This window comes from Sorex fumeus, unplaced genomic scaffold (assembly GCF_029834395.1).
Source record: "Sorex fumeus unplaced genomic scaffold, SorFum_2.1 ptg000081l, whole genome shotgun sequence".
NCBI classification, from domain to species: Eukaryota; Metazoa; Chordata; class Mammalia; order Eulipotyphla; family Soricidae; genus Sorex; species Sorex fumeus.
In genome coordinates, this window is record NW_026606138.1 from 14296239 (window position 1) to 14318249 (window position 22011).

General features: G+C 49.8%; 2 protein-coding genes across 2 annotated transcripts in view; both read left to right on the top strand.

Annotated features, from left to right (window-relative positions):
* Positions 1 to 964: 964 nt before the first annotated feature.
* LOC130038871 (actin-related protein 2/3 complex subunit 5-like) lies at positions 965 to 1444 on the top strand. Its single transcript, XM_056130679.1, has one exon. It carries the CDS (start codon positions 989 to 991, stop codon positions 1442 to 1444), a length of 456 nt encoding a protein of 151 aa, XP_055986654.1. The 5' UTR covers positions 965 to 988.
* Positions 1445 to 5702: 4258 nt separating this feature from the next.
* The window catches only part of MYO1E (myosin IE), a 190971-nt gene continuing 174662 nt past the window's right edge, over positions 5703 to 22011 (top strand). Inside the window, exon 1 of the mRNA XM_056130676.1 lies at positions 5703 to 5837. Coding sequence (XP_055986651.1) covers positions 5835 to 5837 — 3 coding nt within the window. The 5' untranslated portion in view covers positions 5703 to 5834. The remainder of the gene's footprint in view (positions 5838 to 22011) is intronic.

Here is a 22011-nt window from a genome sequence, read left to right on the forward strand (position 1 = left end):
CTCTCTCTCTCTCTCTCTCTCTCTCTCTTTCCTCTCTTCCTCTTTTTCTCCCTCCACCCCTCTCTTTTTCCTCTGTCCCACCCACACCACTTCTTCCAAAACTAGTTTCAGGGGTTGAATTCACTAAGCCTGTCCATGAAGCTCTGCATCATTCCCATTCTTTCAAATCTGAATGATAATCTAACTGAACAGAGCATTCTTGGCGAAGTAGTCATTTCATTGAGTTTTTGTACTAAATTCTTCCTTACTCTTCTGACTCACAGAGCTTCATTTGACAGGTCTGCTACATCTTATGGGCTTTCCTTCATTTTTAAGTTCCTTTTTTAGTCTTGCTGCTTTTACTATTTTGTCTCTATCGTTGGATTTTGTCATTTAAAGTACAGTGTGTCTTGGAGTTTTGCTATTATTATTATGCATCTATTTACCCTGGGACTCTTTGGGTCTCTTGGATCTCAGTGCCTGTAATACTCAACTTAATACTCAACTCTGGAAAATTCTTACTAATAATTTCTTTAACTACTGTTTCTTCACCATATTTGCCTTCCTGTTCTTCAGGGACTCTGATGATTCTTACATTGTTCTTTTGAACTCATTGCGTAATTCTCTGGTATGCTGTTAGTTTCTTTTCAGACTATTTCCCATTTTTGCTGTTCTTTGGAAGTTTACTCCTCATCTTGGAGCTCATTGATCATTTTGCTCAGTTCCTGTTATTCTGCCGTGGAACTTCTATTGAGTCTTTGAGACACCTACCACGCTCCTCATTTCTGTCACTTCTGATTGTAGCTTTCTGATTTCAACTCTCACATTTTCTTGTGCTTTGCCAACTACCTATGCTATTGTTTCTTTGAGCTCATTGATCATCCTCATCATGGTGTCACTAAAGAGATTGAGGATTACTGGTGGCAGCCCAGGAGACGCTGCAAAGAGTGGAAGCAGGAAGTGGCGGCAGGGGGCTGTGGGGGTCGCGGGTAGTGCGCAGGGGTTTGCGATGGCCAAGCACACCGTGCCGTTGGCGCGTTTCTGCAAGGTGGACGTGGATGAGTACGACAAGAACAACTTCGTGGACGAGGAGGACGGTGGTGACGGGCAGGCGGGACCCGACGAGGGCGAGATGGACTCATGCCTGCTGCAAGGAAACATGACGGTGGCCCTGCAGGCAGCTCTGAAGAACCTGCCCATCAACGCCAAAAGCCAGGCGGCCAAGGACCAGGCGGGCAACATCGTCTTGAAGGTGCTGGTGTCCTTCAAAGTCACTGACATCGAGAAGGTAGTGCAGTTGCTGGACAGGAGCAGCGTGGACCTGCTGATGAAGTACATCTACAAGTACTTCGAGAGCCCGTCCGACAACTGCAGTGGCGTCCTGCTGCAGTGGCACAAGAAGGCGCTGGCCACGGGGGGCGTGGGCTCCATCCTGCGGGTCCTCACCACCAGGAAAACGGTGTGATCACGACCCCCCCGCCGCAACACACACACACGCCACTCGGGCCCCAGACGGCTGCCGGGGTCAGTGTCACTGCTCTAGAAACCAGGAGCACTGAATGCCACGGCTGCCCCGGGGAGCCTCTACGCTCAGCTTAGCCTTCTCACTTCCCTTATCATGTCTGTAAAGAAAAAAAAAAAGCACATAATAATCTATTTTCCTTTGATTGAAAAAAAAAATTTAATGGGAATCCCCATCCCACCCTGCCCTGGGAGGACATGCCCTTCCAGCAGGAAACGGGGTCTCCACCTTCAGTGATGGTGCTCTTTTTAGAATTACCAGGTCCCTCTGCTTTGCAGGGGTGGGGGGAGGGGGGTGTTTAAAACTCCGATGGGTTGGTTCTTTGGGAGGGGTCCGGCCTCACGTGGGTGTAGGGACAGGGGGTTTTGAACCCGGACCAAAGCGATCAAGATGCGAGACCCGTTTGGGACCCCAGAGATGGCCCAGAGATGTAAGGACACGAACTGGAGAGAGAACTGTGGCCGTGGGCCTGGCCGGTCAGAGCCTCTCAGGGACCCAAGTGGCCGTGCCTTCCACAGGGCTCCAGGCCTGGCCCCATCCACACTGTCTATAAAACATGCAAGTCTGGGGAGGAAATCACTTTTGCCCCTGTCTTAGTGCCCTCTTTGGGCAAACGGTTTCAGACCAGGAAGGAAAGAGAACTTTGAACCCAACTCACACTCCGGCCAGGCTCTCCGGGAAACTGGTTAACGTCACTACGCCATATCCAGGCCCTCCGCGTTCTACAGGGTAAATTGTGATCCCAACATTTGGGTTCTGATCCAAACAGACAAGCAGTATTTTTTTTAAATACCAAAACATGAAGTATTGCAAAAAAAATAATAATACTCAGTGTTTCTACTCTGTTGTACAAATCACATGGGTTCTTCAGAAAAAAAAAAAAGGAAAAAAACGGCCAGTGCTTTACCGAAGTCCCCGGCAAGGCACCCAAGACATGCCAAGGATCATGCCAAGATATGCCTTGGGCCCCATGGGGAACCCATCCCGTGTTCAAATGCTATCAGATTCCTCGTTCCCCGACGTCTGTGGCAAGGCGCGAGGTAGTCCAACTCTCCCACCGGTTTTGATAATATGACGGTTTTTCTGTTTTGTACAAATGATGCAAAAATAAAACATCAGTGTTAAGTAAAAAAAAAAGACATTGAGGATTACTGAGCTGGTACCTTTTGTTTATATCTTCAGTAATGCTGTTTTTGCTCATTGAACTTGGTGGGCTTCTATGTGTTTTCCCTGTTGGTTTTCTAATGCTCTTGTTGTACTGGGGGTGGGTCTTTGTAGATAACCTCCCCGGAAGATGCTGAGGGATTAGGATGAAGGTTGCTTACTTTCTTTTCTGCCCATCCACCAGAATGACTGAAAGCATAACTGTGAGCAGTATGACACTTGTTGCGTATATGTTGCATGGCTGCATATGTAACCATGCTTGAGGAACTGTGGTGTGGGTCCTTAGTATGGTGCAGTTCAGATGTGGAGGCTGCTGGGAACCCCACCTTGTAGGTAGTCTCCTGTCTTGGAATAGGCCCAGTGTTGTCAGCCAGAGGCAAGCCTCATCTGGGATGGTAGAGCAACCAGCAGGAAATCCCTTAAAACATCCTTTGAAGAACCTGGGAGCTAGCTCAGAAAGGTAACATGCATCCTGGACAGACAGGAGCCTGGGTTCAATTGCTGACCTCACGCAGGCCCCAATATCCACAGCCTGGAGCAACCTCTGAAAATGAGTCCTAAGTAGCCCCAAGCATTACTGAGTGTGGCCCCTAAACATGCAAACAAGATCCCAAAAGGTGCATTTTAATTGTGTGGTTCAGCGGTTTTTAGAAGACTCACACAGACTGACAAACCTCACACTGCCTACTTCCAGAATATTTTCAGTGCCCAGCATGAAAACTGTCTACCCATGGAATGTCCCTAATGCCCCGCTCCCAAACCCACTCTCTATCTCTGACATCCTCGCTCTCTTCCATCAAAAAGAACCAGATGTGCCATCTCCAGGCTTGGTTTCTCTCACTTTACAATATCATCCAGGTTCTTTTATGCTGTAACATGACGACACTACTTTTTTTTGGGGGGGAAGGGGGAGTCACACCTGGTTGTGCTCAATCTTAACTCTTGGCCGCACTCAGGGATCATTCCTGGAAGACTTGGGAGACCATATTGGGGTGGCTGTGATCTAATTCAAGTTGGTTGCAAGTAAGGCAAGTGCCCTACCTTCTGTGTTATGCCCTGATCTCAGAGGTTCCTTCTTTAATGACAGGAAAATATCATTCCTTCTCTCTCTTTCTCTCTCTCTCTCTCTCTCTCTCTCTCTCTCTCTGTGTTTCTCTGGGTGCCATACCTGGTGATGCTCAGGGCTTACTCTTTTATGTATATAAATGTGATTTTTTTAAATTGAATAATCGTGAGATATAGTTACAAACCTTTCATGTTTGAGTTTCAGTCATACAATGATTGAACACCCATCCCTCCACCAGTGCACATTTTCCACCACCAATGTCCCCAGAAACTCCCCCCACCCCACCCCCACTTCCTAACCCTGCCCCTGCTCTATGGTAGACAATTTTGGGGGCATTATGCTTTGCAATATAGATACAAAAAGGCCATCATGTTTGGTCTTTTATCTACTTTAAGCACACATCTGCCAATCTGAGCGGTTCCTTCAACCATCATTGATTTAGTGATCTCAGGGGTTATTCTTGGCTATGTGCTCAGGAATTACTCCCGGTGATACTTTGGGGACCATATGTGATGCCAGGGATTGAACCTAGGTTGTGCGCATGTGAGGCAAGTGCCCTCCCCATTGTACTATCACTCTGGCCCAACTTCACTGGTCTTGGTTAGTAGCCATTCTAGACAAGATGGTTCAGTGGTGGAGGTGGGGTAACAGGCCTTACTGTGGTGCTCCTGGCTTACTGCTGGCTCCATGCTCAGGGATCACTCCTAGCCTGACTCAGAACCATATGGAATGTGGAGGGTTGAACCCTGCTTGGCTGCACACAACAAGTGCCTTACCTTTCTGTACTAACTCCACAGCCCCTAGACAAGATAGTTTTTTCTTAATATTTTTTCTGGGATTGTGTGTACAGGAAAGGACCCTCATAATACATCACTAAGCTTTATGGTGTTTTTTTTTCTTTCTTTTTTTTGGTTTTCAATACTCTGGAGACTTTAAAATCCCACCACAGACCCTGGGAGGACAGTCCTGGTTTTTGTTTGGTTTGGGAGCCACACTCAGCAGTGCTCAGGACTTATCCTGGCTCTGAGCTCAGGGATTGCTCCTGGCGCGGCTCCAGAGCCTTGCCAGCGATCAAAGCCAGATTGTCTGTGTGAGGCAAGGGCCTAAGCCCGCGTGCCACCTCTCTGTCCGGCGGGAATGAAGCAGTTTACTGCGTTTAATGTCCCAGATAAGCATTGCTCGAGGGGGGTGGTGCTCTTCTTTCTACTTTCTCCCCCTGCGGCGGGCTCTGCACGCAGCAAGTGCGCCTTCTCCCTCACCCAAACCCCATCCCCTTCCTCCAACTAGCCTGCTTTGTTTCCTAAGGAAATTCAGGTAAAAGGAGGGGGCGGGGTAAGTGATATTTTTTGCCTTTCCTCACAATCCAGACGTCGGAAAGAAAAAGGATTTCCTTTGGGCAGCGGCCACAACTCTGATCTTTCATGCTGATAAAATATTTCCTTCTTTATAAAAAAGAAGTGAAAGAAAGAGAAAAACGGTAGACACACCGGGGCCATGCCAATATGGAAAAACTACTCTCTAGGTCGGGAACTTCCTCCGTCAGGCGGTGGGACGGAGCGGGGCGCTGGGGGCGAGGCTGGGGACCCTGGCCCTGGGCGCGGGGCGGGCGCGGGCGCGCGGGACTACAGGACCCAGAGGCCCGCGGACAGAGGGCGGCGGGCGCCCGTTGGCTGCGGCGGGTTCCCCGGGGAGTGACGCGGCCGGGCCCGCGGCTGATTGGCCGGGCCCGCGGCGACTTCTCCATTTATGGACAGGCTGCCCGGCCCCGCCGGCTCCGAGTCCGGGTCGGGGCGCGAGTCCCGGCGGCGTCCGTGCCCGCGAGCGCGCCGCGCCCAGCCCCTGCCCCGCGAGCGCGCCGCGTCCTGCCCCTGCCCCGCGAGCGCGCCGCGTCCAGCCCCTGCCCCGCGAGCGCGCCGCGCCCGTGCCCGCTGCGCGCGCCCCGCCCCCCTGCCCGGGGCGCCCCTGGGTGCCCATTGGCTGCGCTGAGCGCTTGGGTGTCGGGCGCCCGCGCGGGCGACGCCGAGCAACTTTGCGACTGGGTCCCGGCGACGGCGGCGCGGGCCCGGCTCCCCGGCAGGCGCCCCTGCGGCGCGATCAGGCACCATGGTGAGTCGGGGCGCCCACCCGGGGCGCGCGGCCGGGGGGGCGGGGGGCGGCACGCACCCGCCGGGGCTCCCCGGGAAACTTTCTCTGCGCCGGCGGGGGGCGCCGCGGACCTCGGGTGCTCGCCTCCGTCGGAGCGCGCGCGGGGATGTGGGGCGCGGGGCCCGGGAGGGGCGCCCTCCGTGCTGCGGGGTCCTGGGGGCGCGGGCCCCGGGAGGGGCGCTCTCGGGGTTGCGGGGTCCTGGGGGCGCCCTCCGCGCTGCGGGCTCCTGGGGGCGCGGGGCCCCGGGATGAGGCGCTCTCCGCGCTGCGGGGTCCAGGGGGCGCGGGGCCCCGGGATGGGGCACCCTCCGGTGTGCGGGGTCCTGGGGGCGCGGGCGGCTCCCGGTCCCAGGCCCCCAGCGCGCGGGGAAGCGCCGCACAAAGGCGGACGGGGGCGCCAGGTAGCGAGTACCTGGCTGGGCGGCAGGCACGCTAGCGAGGGACCCCCGGGTGTGCGCCGGGCAGTCGAGGGTCTCCGACCGGCTTCCACGTGGCCGGGGGACGGTGCCTTTGGCCCCGCGTTGGTTCTTCCCTTCGGCACCTCGGGCGCAGAGGGGGCCGCCGTCGCCGCGGCGAACTCTGCGCACTTCTCCACCGCGACCCACAGAGCCTGGCCGCGGCCCGGGGACCGCGGTGTGTCTATGTATGTGTATCTTTGGGACTTGGGGGGTATGTGTGTGGACGTGTAGTAGTGTATGGACGTGTGCGTGCGCTCGCTTGTGTATTCCCGGGGCTTTGTTGTTTTCTTTTGTATGTGTATTTGTGTGCGTCCCTGTGCTCTTTAGGGTGTGTGTGTGTGTGTGTGTGTGTGTGTGTGTGTGTACGTACGTACGTACGTACTAGGGTGTCCCTGGAACTTTGGGGCGTGTCCGTGTATCCCTGGGACTTTGGGTGTGTCTCTGTGTGTATATCCATGAAACTTTGTTGCGTCTGTGTGTGTGTGAATGTGTGCGTGCCCCTCCCTGGGACCTTCTGTTTGTATGTGTGTGTTCCTGACACTTTGGTGTGTGTATTTTTCTTTGTGTGTGTGTGTGTGTGTGTGTGTGTGTGTGTTTTCTTGCTGGAGGGGGAGTTGGGGGAAATCAGAGACTATTCTGAAGGGGTTGGCAGCCCATCAGAAGGAAAAACAAAACAGTGACTCCGGAGTCTCTAGAGTGGGCACACTTACTGCATCTCAGACCCTCAGAGTCCGCATGCCAGCACCCTCTGGACGGCTTGCTTGTGTTCTGATGGGTGTGTTAGTGGAGCTAAGTGGAAATGGAAGCTGTTCTGGCCCTAATCTCCAAATCTGTGTGCCCGCTCAGCCTGCCTGCCCAGGAAGCAAGAGAAGCCAGTCCAATGTCCCTGCAGGACTCCAGATCAGCCAGTTGGCCCGGGTGCTGTTTGTTTAGGAGAATGATTACCAATCTGCAAAAAATCTTTAAAAGGGCATCTTTGTCCAGCTCCTGCTCTTAAAGTCCAGAGTGATGTCATCTTTGCCAGCACCTGAGACACACTATCTGTAAATAAATGTGCTCTTTCAGTGTTAGGGTGTAAGAACATCACCCCACATTATTTGGGGAGCCTCCCTCTAGAGAGGTGATGGATGGAGCCCCTTAATTGACCACTTGAATTTAAGCAATGCCAGAGTCCTCGTATTTTGTCACGCTGTTTTCAGTGGTTCAGTAAATCCTATTAAAAAAATCTATGTATGTGGGGCTGGAGAGATAGTACAGCAGGTCAGGTTTTGCCTTCCACACAGAGGATTTGGGTTTGATCCTTGACATCCCATATGGCCCCCTGAGCACAGAGCCAGGAGTGTAAGGCCTGCGCATGCCTGGGTGTGGCCTAATAATTAAAAACAAACAAAAATCTATATATGCTTAAACATAAAAATTTATTGGGTTGGAGACCTAGTAGGTAAAGCACTTGCCTATATGGCCGACCTGAATTCTATCTGCGGCACCCCATAGAGCCCCACCAGGAGTAGCCCTGAGCACCACTGGGTGTGGTCCAAAAACTAACAGACAAAGCAGTGGAGGTGTTCATGTCAAGTGCTTAAAGAATCTTAGGGAATTTAAATACTAAGGAAAGAAATTAATTTCCCCTTCCATACTTAAACTCAGTTTTTCGTGCTGGATAGACTCAAAAGTAGTCTCAGATGCCTTTGATGGAGAAGTTGGAAATTTCCAGGCCAACCTTGGCCCCATTGCTGTTGAAGTCGATGTTGGATCGAAGAGTTGTTCATTGGGTGGAGTGAAATGGCCTCAGAGCATCGTGGGTGATGAGAACTTCTTTTATTTATTTTCTTCTTTTTTTTTTTTTTTTTTTGTGGAGGGCCACACCTGGTTGTGTTCAGAGGTTACTCCTAGCTCTATGCTCAGGTGCTTGGGGGACCAAATGGGACACTTGAGATCAAACCCTGGTCGGCCACATGCAAGTCAAGCAAGCACTTGCTCTTGTACTCCTCTCCTGTCCTGATAAGAAACTTATTAAGGGTAGTTACTGATGACACAGAAGGCACTGTCCTTGTTGGGTCCCACATCTGTGTCGGGGTCCCACTGTGCCCGTCAGCTGTCTCGAGCAGCAGCAGAGCAGGTCATGGCTGAGGGATGGCCTGGAGAAGGGGGTTCATCGGGCCAGGCGTGCGGTGGGGGACAGGACCCGGCCTGTGGGCTGCTTGCTGTGGGATCCCCGCAGACGTCTGCTAGTCTATCAGGAACGTGCTCCACCTGTGCCCGAGGCCCTCCCAAGTCTATTCTCGGTGACTCATGCAAGAAGGCTGTCATTTTCTGAGTCACAGAACAGTGGATGCCTTGGTGTGGACCTCTTCCTTCTGAAATTTCACTTTGGGACACTTCTTACCATCTTTGGAGAATCAGGAGCTCTGCAGGGGGAGGGGCAGGGCTGTGGTTCAGTGGGAGAGGCCTGACTTGCAGGTGGGAGGCACTGGGTTCACAGCTATCCCGGACTGCAAAACAAACAAACAAAAGAAAAACAAACTGGACCATTCTGGGCAATAATTAGGTTTCTCTTTTGCTGAGGAGACAGGGAAAACTATATCACCAGCTTCCTTTCCCATTGCCCCACAAAACCACCCAAATCTGAACTCCGTGTTCCTTTATGATTTATTATATGTTAGTTTGATTTATTATCTGTTAGTTTATTAGGAGTCATAAACTATGATTTTAGTTTATAGGAACATAAGTTTCTATGACTTTAATTAATATTAACACACATCTGGGGTGTCCTTCATAGACTCTTCATAGAACTTCTTTAGCAAAAGAAGTTCTGTTGCTTTTAGTGATTTGAACTGTCTCGAGGACAAGGATCTGCGTCTGTAGTTCTGCTATTATACCTTTGGACCCAGGATTATCGATTAGTTTATGTCACTTCGAGCCTAATGAAACTCTTGGGTAAATCTGACTTGACTGTCGCCTCAGAATGTATGTGAGATGTGTTCCATTTTCCTTCCTTCTATGGCACCTGGGAGTAAGTTGCAGCCATGATTCATAAAAACATAGGGAAAGATTTACCAGCTCGATCTGTGATGGATAAATTAACTGCAAGGTAGAGAACTTCTTTTGGGTGGAGGCCTGGTGTGTGTGTTCAGAAAGGCTGGCATCTGTCTCAGAATTTTCTGGGACAGCAGAAATAAATCCAGTTTATTTTCACTGATGAATTGATCTGATTGCTGGTAGTGTCCTAAACAGTTCAGTGCCAAAACCCAGTCAGAAAGGGATGTGATAAACATGGGAAAGTTTGGGCGTGGGAAAAGGGGGGGAAGGAGATGGGGAAAGATGGTGGGACAAGGGGGTGGTGAGAGTGGGTTAGTCTTCTGAGAACCATTAGCCCTGGACAGGAACCTGGCAGTGGGTGGGATGGAGTAAAACAGGAACCAACAGTTGCAGATTCTTAAAGATGCTCCTTCCACAATTGTGTGTGTGTGTGTGTGTGTGTGTATGTGTGTGTGTCAGGGGGGATGGGGGTGTTCAGATTTATGAGTCTGTGCAGATGCAGATGTCTACAAGGTCAGACATTTGAATTTTAGATAACCGAGGCTGACTTCTAAAGAATAACTATGGAGTGTCGGAGAGCTAGTACAAGGACCTAAGGCATTTGCCTTGCACATGGCCAGCCATTGTTTGAATCTGGGGCACCGAATAGATTTCCAACACCACCAGGAGTGATTCCTGAGCACGGAGCCAGGAATAAGTCTTGAGCACTCCGGGTGTGGCCCCTCAGCCAAAAACAACAATAAATATGACACCTGTTGTCTCACCTAAAGAAGCACTGGCAGGCTGGCCAGGCTGGAGCAGCTGTATTACCAAGTTACCTTTCTGGTGAAGCTGCGGGTGTGGGTTTTTGTTCTGGAGCTGCCTGGTTTTGAAAGCAGCCTTACTGCAGAGACCCAACGCCCTCGGTTAGCTGTCTGCACCTGGGTCTGCCCTGTGACCCACGGTGCCTCCCTTTGGGAGTGTCCATACTTGGGAGTGGTGCTCGATCTTTATTGGTGTGGCCACATTTTCCCAGTGTGTTTCGCTTCCCAGAGAGAGGTGCCTGTGTTCTGAGCTCTTCGAGGAATTGGAGAAACTTGCATCTCACCGTTCCCCTCAGGAACCATCTATGGGTCGACCATATCTTAGGGGGTAGGGTGTGAGGTGCTGAATTGGGCTTCTCTTTCCTGCCTCCTTCAGGGTCAGTGCCGCCCCCCTATCACACAAGGTACCGCACTTGTTTGGCGACTTTGCTCAGGTGGATTTCATGGGCTTGAGATCTGTTTCAGGGCTGCCCTGGGGCTGTGTAATGAGCCTCAGCAGCCTTGGGGGAAGTGCTGAAGAGGACAGGACTCTGCCGGTTTGCTTGGCAAGACTGTGTGAAGGCTCTTCACATGATTCAGCATCAAGAAGCAGACCTATAGCTTTCTGTGGGGGCCACACCCAGCGGTGCTCAGGACTCAGAGATCACTCCTGGGGAGGCTTGGGGGATCCTATGGGATGCTAAGTTGAACCCATCAGCCACTTCCAGAGTAAGTGTGCTGTCCCCGGTCCATCTCTCTGGCCCCCAGCAGATATATTTTAAAATGTCTATACAAATGCAAGGTTTTTAATGGGATATGTACAGATGATATATAGCCATGCTTTTTCAGATTTGAGCCATCTACATTATTTTGGAAAATTTTCTAAAATTGATCCATGTACATTTAAAAACAATTTTTTTCCCAAATTACATTTTTTGGATTTTTTTTTTTTTTACATTTCTCCCTGGCATGTTTTTTAAACTAAAGATGCAATAGCTTGTGTTTCTATCGGTTTGCTTAAGATGACTCTCACAGTTAGTGGGATTTTAATGTTTTTACTTTGTAATTTTGCTAGGGCTTAATATTTACAGAGCAAATAAGAGGTTAAAGGTTAAATGCCAAAGGTATTAAATATAAACATCTTGGTCTTATAAGCACATTCTGTAATAATGGTACGCAGATTGCATTTTAAGGCTTTATTTTGGCAGAGAGGAGAGATTTGGGGACATTCAGTTAAACCCATTTTCATACCCGTTGGGGAAAGTAGATCTCTACAGCTCTGAGCCTTGGGAAAAAAGGAAGGCTGACTTTGACAAGTTGGGGGAACTGCCCCGGCATCCTAGTGAGGTCAGCTCTCCCTTCCCAGGACCAGGGAAAAGGGCTTTCATTACAAATGGGGGGCCTGGAGATAGAAACAGAGTTGTGTGCACCTGACCCTGGTGCTGCAGACCTCAGCAGCCCCCATTCCTGAGGCCAGATTTTAGCTGCCCTTTCCTGTTCCTGAGAATCCCAGTAGTGGCCCCAAGAACCCTTGAGTACAACTTGAATACTAACCCTTGAGTACAAATAAGGTAGTACAAAGAAGGAGGAAGAAAAGGAAGGGAGGAGGGAGGCGAGGAAAGAAAGGAAGGAAGGAAGGGAGGGAAGGGAGGAAGGATGAAGGGAGGGGGGAGAGAGAGAAAGAGGGAGAGGGAGAGAGAGGGCGGAGAGATGGAAAGCTGAGATTGGAGATTGAGAGAGCCTCTCGTTCCATTCCCGTGAGGGATGCTGTGGGTTGCTGTGGGCAGTCCAGAGAAGAGTGAGGATGCCCCTGACGGCTGGGGTGTGAGGCCCAGGCCTGCTAATGAGACGCTCTTCCAAAAGCAAGTGAACAGGTTATTTCTAACTCTGAGACTTCTGAGTCCAGGTGTCCTTAGAACAGTTCATCATTCTACATGTTCTTGGGGGGATGGTGAGGTTGCATTATAAGCCATCGATTCTTGGGGCCAGAGAAATAGTGCAGTGGGTAGGGCGCTTGCCTTGCTTGTTTGTAACCCTTGAGCACTGCAAAATAATGGCAGTGTCCCTCTCCCCCACTTTGGTGTCCTAAGGCTCGGAGTTGTCCGGAGGCCCTCTCAAAATATGGTGGAGTCTGTTGAAGTGTTCCCCAAAAGTTCACAAGAAGAAGAATAAAAAGAATCCAACCGGAATCAGAATGCAAATTAGTAGGGAAATGCAGAGATGATCCACCGAGGGAAGATATCTGAGTTAGGTCATATTTGGTGAGGAAGCACATTGCAAAAAGAAGTGTGACATGTGACGCCATGAAGAAGAACTTCAGAAACACAAAGCAAACTTGCTAAGAGATATATTTCTAGTTTTACATGTATATATTTGTGCAGAGGTATTTCTGGTGCCCATTCGAGCAAATCAATGAACAATGGGAGGACAGTGCTACAGTGGTATATATTTGTGTATATATGTTCTTTTGGGCTGGAGCGATAGCACAGCGGTAGGGCGTTTGCCTTGCAGGCAGCCAATATGGGCCGACCCGAGTTTGATTCCTCCGCCCCTCTCGGAGAGCCCGGCAAGCTACCGAGAGTATCTCGCCCACACAGCAGAGCCTGGTAAGCTATCCGTGACGTATTCGATATGCCAAACACAGTAACAACTGTCACAATGGAGACGTTACTGGGCCCACTCGAGCAAATTGATGAACAACGGGAGGACCGTGATATGTTCTTTTTAAGATTTGAATCAAGAAACTAGAAAGCTTTCAATTAAAATGGCAGAAGAGGGGTCGGAGTGATAGTACAGCAGGAAGTGCTCTATGTGGCTAACCCAGGTTTGATCCCTGGCATCCTTCATGGTCTACCGAGCTCGAGGACTGAACTCGGCAGGGTACTGTTAACACTATGAGGAGGGTTTGATTTGAGTCATATTTTAAATCCAAAGGAAATAGGATAAAATAGAATCTTGAATTCTGAGCAATATGTGCCAGGATATTTATACCCCCCACTCCATTGTTTTAACATCAACTTCCAGTTCAGAAGAAAACACATACAAATGTTTTTTTTTCTTTCATTTTTTTTTCTTTTATGGTGCTGAGGATCAAACCTGGGGCCTCACACAGGCAAGACAAGTGCCCTTTCACTGGGTTTCCTCCATGGCCCCCAAACATTCCACGCATAAGCGCCTTGGAGGGACATCGGCCAGCAGAGTCCGTGGAAAATCATTCCATGACTTGCAGCAAATGCTGTTTTTCATTTATTTATATATTTATCTTTAAGTTGGGTCAGCAGGTAGGGCGTTTGCCTTGCATGCGGCCGACCCGGCCAACCCAAGTTCCATTCCTCTGCCCCTCTCGGAGAGCCTGGCAAGCTACCGAGAGTATCTCGCCCGCATGGCAAAGCCTGGCAAGCTGCCCATGACGTATTCGATATGCCAGACACAGTAACAACATGTCTCACAATGTTACTGCGCCCGCTCGAGCAAATTGATGAACAACGGGAGGACAGTGCTACAGTGCAGTGCTATTTTTAAGTTGAACTACCTTGAATTACGGTCACACAGGTACTCATGATTGAGTTTCAGGCACACAATGTTCCAAATCCCATCTCTGCACCAGGGTTTATTACCTTCTCCCTCCCTCCCCCCCGACCCTAGTTCCCTCTAAACACTGTCATAAGGTGATTGTTAAGGGGATGGTAGATTGGATCTGGCAGGTTGTTTGGATGGTGGATTTGGGATCTGGCAGGTTGTTTTGTTCATTTCTGCTTTGCACTGCTGGGGTCTCGCACTCAGTTGCAGTAAGAAGCCTGGAGTTGCATGTTTATTGTGTGCGGGAGACCCCGGGGACAGTGCTCTTGGGATGCTGTCCAGCATGTGGAGTGATTCTGGGCATCCAACTCTGGCCTCAGTCACACTTGCAAGGTAGGTGCTTGGTCACCAAGTGGCATCCCTGGGCCCCTCTGCCAAGTTCTTTGTATGACGTTTGTCATAGTGTCAAATCAGTACTAAGTCCCAGAGTGTTTTGCAAATCTCCAACCATGTTCTTCATTTCCTATCTCTCAATCACCTTCTCCCCTTCCCGTGCCTGCTGGTTTTCGGTGTAACAAATACCCGCAAGTGGGCAAGTCAGATAGGAAATATTTCTCCTTCCAGAGCAGTGGCACTGGATCCTGAGGGCAGGGTACCGCAAGCCCCAGGCTACAAGCACTTTCCCCACTCCCCCCTCCTGCCCTCTCACCCTCCTTGATTGATTAGGAACAAAGGCACTGAAGGGGCTTGTGCCTGTATCTGGCCAGGGCGTCCCTTGGAGGAGGCACATCAGCTCACACCTGGGCTTGGTGCTTCCAGAATGGGCTCTCTTTCAACTGCGATGAGGACAAGCTTTCTTTTTTTCAGTTTTTGGGTTACACCCAGTGATGCGCAAAGGTCCTTCCTGACTTTGCACTTAACTCTGGTGGTGGTTGGGGAATCATATGAGGTTCAGGGATCGGTCGCGTGTGAGGCAAGCACCTTCCCAGTGTACTGTCTCTCCAGCCCCCAGGATGAATGTTTTCTGGAGCTCTGTTGGCCTTGTGGGTGTGCCGTGGCCACACCGAGTCAGTGTGAGTGTGTCACGGGCATTCAGGGACAGCTCCCTCTCCCCATCTTTTCTTTGACTCGTCCCACCTCCCATGCCCACCCTGCTGACCCCCCTGCACGCCCCTGTGGTGACTGAATTCCCCATCAATACCTGATGTGTGAACAGCGCTATTTTTCCCAGAGAACTAGCAGTAGCAGTGATGTTTTTTTTCTGTATTTTGGAACTTCAGGATGATTTCTGAGTGGCCCTTTGTTGGAAAATAAAAGTAGATTCAGATGCTGACAGGAAGAAGAAACATCATCTGTTAAGGGAACTTTGTGAGAAGAGCAAACATTATCTTATTATTTTTTGGTTTTTGATTTGGGGGCCACGCCTGGTGGTGCTCAGGGCCGACTCCTGACTTCGTGCTCAGGATCACTCTTGGAGGGCTCAGGGGACCACATGTGGTTCTGAGGATTGAAGCTGGGCAGCTGTGGACAAGGCAAGTATGGGACTATCTCTCTGGCCCTAGAACAAACATTCTCTTGTAATCTGTGAATCTGCTGGGCTTTTCTCTACATGAGCTAATTTCACCTTTTGGGCTGGCCCTGAGCCATGTGTGGAGAAAGGCATTCGTCATATACACAAAGTGCTTCATTTTCTCTTGGTGGAAGTCCCGTCTTTAGGTTTCCCAAACACCGTGTCAGTCTTGGTCTGTGACACAGGCTGCTTGTCCCTGTGCATGCCAGTCATATGTGGCTTGGAGGAGGATTCGTTCAGCCTTGGACATGCATCTCAAAAAAAAAAAAAGATTGCTCTCTGGACAGTACCTTTGACTTACTCTCCTCTCTTCTTTCTAATTGGAAAGTTTAAAACCTGCAAATCCAGGCACTGGAGAGGTGTACAGTGGGTATGTCTCTTGCCTTACACCTGGCTGACCCAGGTTCCATCGCTGGCATTCCATATGGTCCCTCCAGCCCCCACCCCGAGCACCCCCAGGAGTAATTCCTTAGTGCAGAATGCAGAACTAGGAGTAACCCCTGAGCATTGCTGGGTGTGGCCCCAAAACAAAACAAAAAATGAAAAATGAAACAACCCTCTGCAAATCCAGAGAGAATTGATTCCCCTTTAATAATTGACCACTCATGGGTCACGCCTGTTTTTCTGTTTTGTTGATGTGGTGCCACACCCATTGCTTTCTAGGTGTTGAATCGTCCTTGCATCTGGGAACAAATCTCACCCCAGAACTGGAAATGATCCTTTTCATATTTTGTAGCACTGTAGCACTGTAGCACTGTCCTCTTGTTCATTGATTTGCTAGAGTGGGCCCAGTAACATTGTAAGACTTGTTGTTATTGTGTTTGGCATAGCAGGCATTGCTGTGTGGACGAGTTACTCTCAGTAGCTTGCGGGTCTCTCAGTGGTTTGCCGAGCTCTTGGAGAGGGGTGGAGGAATCAAACTCGAGTTGGCCCCATTGGCTGCATGCAAGGCAAATGCCCTACCCACTGTGCTATTGCTCCAGCCCCTCATATTTTGTAGTTTGCTCAAATTTCATTGAGAATTTTTGCATTTGTGTTCATCAGAGATATTGGTCTATTAATTTTCTTGCTTTTTAAAAAAATTTTTTTTTCCCTTTTTGGTCTGGAGCAATAGCACAGCAGGAGGGTGTTTGCCTTGCATGTGGCCGCGGCCGCCCGGCTGAGCTGGGTTCGATTCCTCTGCCCCTCACGGAGAGCCCAGCAAGCTACCGAGAGTATCACTCCTGCACAGCAAAACCTGGCAAGCTCCCAGTAAAGTAAAGTAAAGTAAAGTAAAGGCCCTCCCGTTGTTCATCGATTTGCTCAAGCGGGCCCAGTAATGTCTCCATTGGAGACTTTGTTGTTACTGTGTTTGGCATATCGAATATGTCACGGGGAGCTTGCCAGGCTGAGGTATTCAATTTGCTAAACACAGTAACAACAAGTCTCACAATGGAGACGTTACTGGGCCCGCTCAAGCAAATTGATGAACAGCGGAGGACAGTGCTACAGTGCTTTTTGGGTCACACCTGGCATTGCACAGGGGTTACTCCTGGCTCATGCACTCAGGAATTACTCCTGGCGGTGCTTCGGGGACCATATGAGATGCTGGGAATCGAACCCAGGTCTGCTGCATGCAAGGCAAATGCCCTACCCACTGTGTTATCACTCTAGCCCTATTAATTTTCTTTCTTGTGGCAATCTTAAAATCTAAAATATGTTTTCTCCACATTCATTAGTGCTCAGGGCTTACGCACAGCTCACTGGTCTGCAAGGCAAGCACTCTACCTGCTGTGTTCTTTCTTCGGCCTCCTGGATTTTAAATTTCATTTTCTGTTTCCTGATGACACAATCACTGTTCATTGTATGTTTCTTTCCAGGAACTTATCCATTTCTCTAAGTTTGAATTACCTTTTTGGCCTATAATTTTGTTTTATTTATTTCCATCATCCTTTGATCTATTTTGAAGCAAATGCTCGTTGTCGTATCATATCATCCTAATTCATAATCATTTAATCGTTACATTGGCCGTGGAATAAAGCTAAGCTCTAATTAGTAACTACTCTCTGGGCTGGAAAAAAGGGGCGTGTCTTCAGAGAATCAAAGCAAGTGGCTGCACTTTGAGTTTTAACAATGGGGGCTTTATTTCTGCAGAATAATGTTGCCATCCCTCCCTGTCACTGGGGGTGTTTCTTTGGTCCTAGCTCATCTGGGAGCACCTGGAGGGATAACTTGACCCCTCAGCTGAGGGTTAACTTACCCCCGCCAGCTGAGGTTTTCTGTACTGCCTCCTGTCCTAACTCTGCTCCATCACTGCCTTACAGCATGGGTGGGTCAGGCCATGGTTCAGGTCTCTCCATCCCTTGTGCACGCCTGTGGCATGTGTAGGAATGTACGAGGAATTGCGTTTGAGGGATCAGCAGACTCCTGGGCCAGGCGATAGCTCAGGCACATGCCAGGCCCTGGACTCCATCACCAGCACCACGTGGTCTCCAGCATGGCTGCCCAGAGTAGCCCGGTGGTCCCTTGTTGAGAGTTCTTCCCCAACAAACTTGTGGAGAGTGGCCTTGTGGGTGACCCTGCCCATCCCTTACATAGCCATGGGTGCCCCCGTACAAATATTTCATTTTATTTGTTTTGGGGTCACACCCAGTGGTGCTCAGGGGATACTCTTGACTTTGCACTCAGGAATCACTCCTGTTGGTGCTCTAGAGACCATATGATAGGGTGCGAGGGATCAAACCCAGGAAAGTGCCCTACCCACAGCATTACTGCTCTTGTCCCACCCCTATACAAATATTAAGTTAGCAAAGTGATTACGTACCCTGAGCTCCACTCACTCCCAAAATTAGAGAGAGAGAGAGAGAGAGAGAGAGAGAGGAAGAGAGAGAGAGGCCAGCTGAGAAATATCCTAAAGATTCCTTGGGGCAGGTGAAATCAGATGCTGAAGAAGTTTGGCTCTCTGTTCAGGTGTGCGTTTGTTCATGGAAAGAATTGGTTAGATACACCCTGAACTCTGCCTGTAACTACCTCACACGAGCCTTTAAGGGCCCAACAACTGAAGTAGCTTGACAAAGTTCTCTGGGTGGTAATAGAAGAGGTAGCCCTAGAATCCAAGTACTAGTGACCCCATAGTACTGGAATCTGCTTTACTGAAAAGGTCTGAAAATCAAACATCACAAAGAAAGGCTCTTGAAAGTGGCACATTAAGGTGAAGGGGGGAGAAGGGTTAGGTCACACCAGTGGCTCTGTGTTCAGGAGTGACCCCTGACAGTGCTTGAGTACCAAACAGCATTTTTCCATCTTGAGATGTGGGCAAATGCAAGACAAGTGCCTTAGCCCTGTACCCCCTTCCTATGCATCTTCACCCCCAGAGGGGCATTGTAATTTTTATTTATTTTAATGTAGACAAAACCCACAACTGTTGATGCAGTTCTAGAGTTGAAATTGATTAGATAGCAAAGATCCAATATTAAAATCAGTAAGTATAAAAAGTCAGTTTTTATGTGAAAGTTATTATATGATCACAGAGTTAAGTTCTTGTCTAAGAATCTACTAAGCTGTTCGTAGCTCATTGAGCCTACTGTGCGATTGTTTTGTTTACTTCTCTCTTACTTTCCCATCTAATTTGGTTGCTCCTACTGGAACGGCAGCATTGAGGATTTAGGAGGTGTCACGTGGCTGTATATGCGGCCAACATAGTCCAGAGACCTCAAGATCTATAATCTGGGCCAGTGAGTTGACATGGTGGCATCTGTGGGAGGTGGGCTGCCAGGGCTGCCGGAAGTACAGGGGCTGCGGGGAGGCTGTGGTTTTTGTGCTCGAAGCCGCTCTCACCGCAGAGACCTCTGCAGAGACCAGCTGTTGTTTCTCTGCCTCCTCTCTTTCCCTTTGCAGTGAACTTTCACTTCTCAGGTAGCAGACTTATCCCCGTTTGTAGATGGGCTGCACCTTTGTTTTATAACTTGTGGTACTTTGTGTTATTGTTAAACTTAATTTGGAGTGGGGCAGGGCTGGGGGCGTGTTTTCACTTCCATCTCCCTTGTATGCATCATTTCTTTGAGACTTCCCCTTAGGTCTTCATCCTCAAGTAGATCATAGAACTGCCAACTGATCCCACATGCAAACTCCCCACAGTGCTCAGTGCTCTTGGTTCTCTGGTGGAAACAAACCAGGCTGTATGTGTGGAGAGCGGACAGTCACAGCATCTCGGGATGCAGGTGCCTGTGGGTGGCCCTGTCTCCCTGCTTGTGCAGCCTGCCCTTGCTTGGAGCTGGAAAGCCAGACTGGAGAGGGAGAGAGATACGGGAAGGGCTTCTGAAGGTTGGGCTGCTTGTTCTTGCAGCTGGAGGGGCCGCCTTGGGGTTTTCTTCACGCATCTGATGTTATTAAGTTGAAATCAGTGCAGTACCCACCTTGTCACCCCACTGGGTTTGGAATCTGAAAAGAGAGTTCTCCTGGGAAAATATCTTGCTGCCCCCTCATCTCTCTTTTTTTTTTTTTTTTTTTTTTGCAGGGTGGAGTGGGGTGGGGGGTGAACACCTGGCTGTGGTCAGGGGTTACTGCTGGCTTTGTACTCAGGTATCACTCCTGGTGGGGCTCTGGGATCATATGGGATGTTGGAGATTGAACCTGGGTTGGCTGCCGGCAAGGCAAGCATCCTACCCACTGTACTCTCTCTCCGGCCCTTACTTGCCTTTCTGGTCAGTGACAAATTGGATTTTTAAGACCTCCTTTGCAGACAGAGGACGGAACTCAGTGGTACGGCACATGGCTTGCAAGTGCCTGGCCCAGGGTTTGGTCCCCAAAAGAAAGAGAGATGGGGAGACCATGGTTGAGGGAGAGAGTTGGGACAGCTGGGGGGAGATTGTGAAGCTGACAGTGTGCTTCTTTATCACAAGTTGTTTGGGAGGAAGGATGGAGGAAATCCAGATGTTTAAAATCTGCAGGTCGAGCCCTGGGAACGAACTCTGCAGTGCAGCACTCGCCTAGCACGTGAGCCCCGAGCTTCATCCCCAGAGCAAAACTGTTTGTTTTTTTTTTTTTAACAGGCAGTCCAGATGTTGGCAGATTCACACTCAACAAATGCTGGGGGTAGATTTGTACTTTTGGGGATTATTTTCCCGATCCATCTCTAGGAGGACAGGGTGTGAAATATCTGAAAAGAAAGACGGGGGGTCCATGGCAAGGGGTGCCCAGGGGCCAGGGTGATTGCTGTGATTGGGCAGTGAGACAGCCGCAGGATGTGGGGACCCTCCTGCTTCGGGAGGTTTTTGGTTTATTTTATTTAATTAATATTCGTTTGTTTGTTGGAGTTTGGGGGGGGCCACATGCAAGGCAAGTGACCTACCTGCTGTACTATCGTTCCAGCCCCCATTCGTTTGTTTTAAACCTTCTACAGTTTTATTCAATTCTGCTGGGGGGGGAGGGCGGGTCACACCGGCAGTGCTTAGAGCTGCCGCCGGCTCTGTGGTGGCTTGGTGGTCACTCCTGGCCTAGTGCTGGGATCGAACCCTGGACTTGAGCATTTGTGTGTCTGCTGGGTCCTAAATGTTGGTTTACAGTGGGGAGGCCGACCCGCCTCTGTTTGTTTTTATTCCTGTCTCAGCAGTTGTCTGGCACGTGGGAGGATCAGACTCAGCTGACTTGACCAAACTCTCTTCCTCCCTCCCCGACCTAAGTGCCTGGGGGCTGAAACCCTTCCTGGCCCTGAGCCTCAGGAAGGCCAGGGATGGATGGATGGGAGCTGGGCGCTTAATGCAGACAATTAACTAATTGTGAACTGGCCATGTTTTTCATCGATAAAAATAGCCTCCTCAAATAAAACCACCAAGGCTTCCTCTTGAGTTTTCTTTTAATAGAACAGGATATGATTGAGTCCAGCTCCTCCTGCCGCACGGGCAAGGCCGCGGGCCTGGCTTCTTCCCTGGCTTCCAGCCTTTGTTGAGATCCGCTGAGGTTCAGGCCTGCCCGAGGCCACAGAACCAGCCCCTGCTGGTGTCCTCAAGGCTGGTGCTGCCCTTTGCGATAGAAAAGTTCCCAGACTTGAGATGGCCTGGGTGGGGGTGGGGGTGGGGGGCTCTGTGCACGCGCGTGCACCCAGGCAAGTGTGATGCCCTGGGTTCGATCCCAACCCCACAAAAAAAGTAGAACAGAAGTTAGTGGTTCCCTTCTAGCACGCTGTCTCTGACCGACTTCGAGCTGAGTTAGGCTGGTTTTTTAATGACATTAAAAAAAAATCACTGTGAGATGAACAGGTGGGGTAAGGTTTTCCTTGTTTTGGCATCTGGGCTCAGAAGTCAAGTTTTCTGATTACAGCCTAGGAATTTACTGCCTCTGTTTTTCCTTAAGCCGATTTACATTCATCCACCCTCGTGGGGTCTGGTTTTGCTCTCCTGAAGACCTGCTAGTCTCCCTAGAGAAACGCTAATGGCTTAATTGTTTTGTTTATTCTGCTCCGCAAATTCCGGTAGCTTCATTTGCATTGAGAGCTGAACTTCTCTGAGTGTCTTGGCATTTCCTTTGGTTTTGAATAGCTCTTAATGTTTGCTCTGAGGGCTGTTTTTGGGGAAAGGTTGGTCAGCCCTTCTCGAGAGGTGTGGCTTTCTGGGCAAAGGGTGGAGAAAGTGAGAGAAGGGTAGAGAAGTTTAAAGTGTCCGAGCAAATAAAAAAAAAATTCAGAGCACTCTTTAAACGACACAGTGTCAGTTATTTTGGAGTTTGAAATTGATATGGGTCTGTCACTTGGCTTACCCGATTTCCTTTTGGGAATTAAACGATTAATGCAT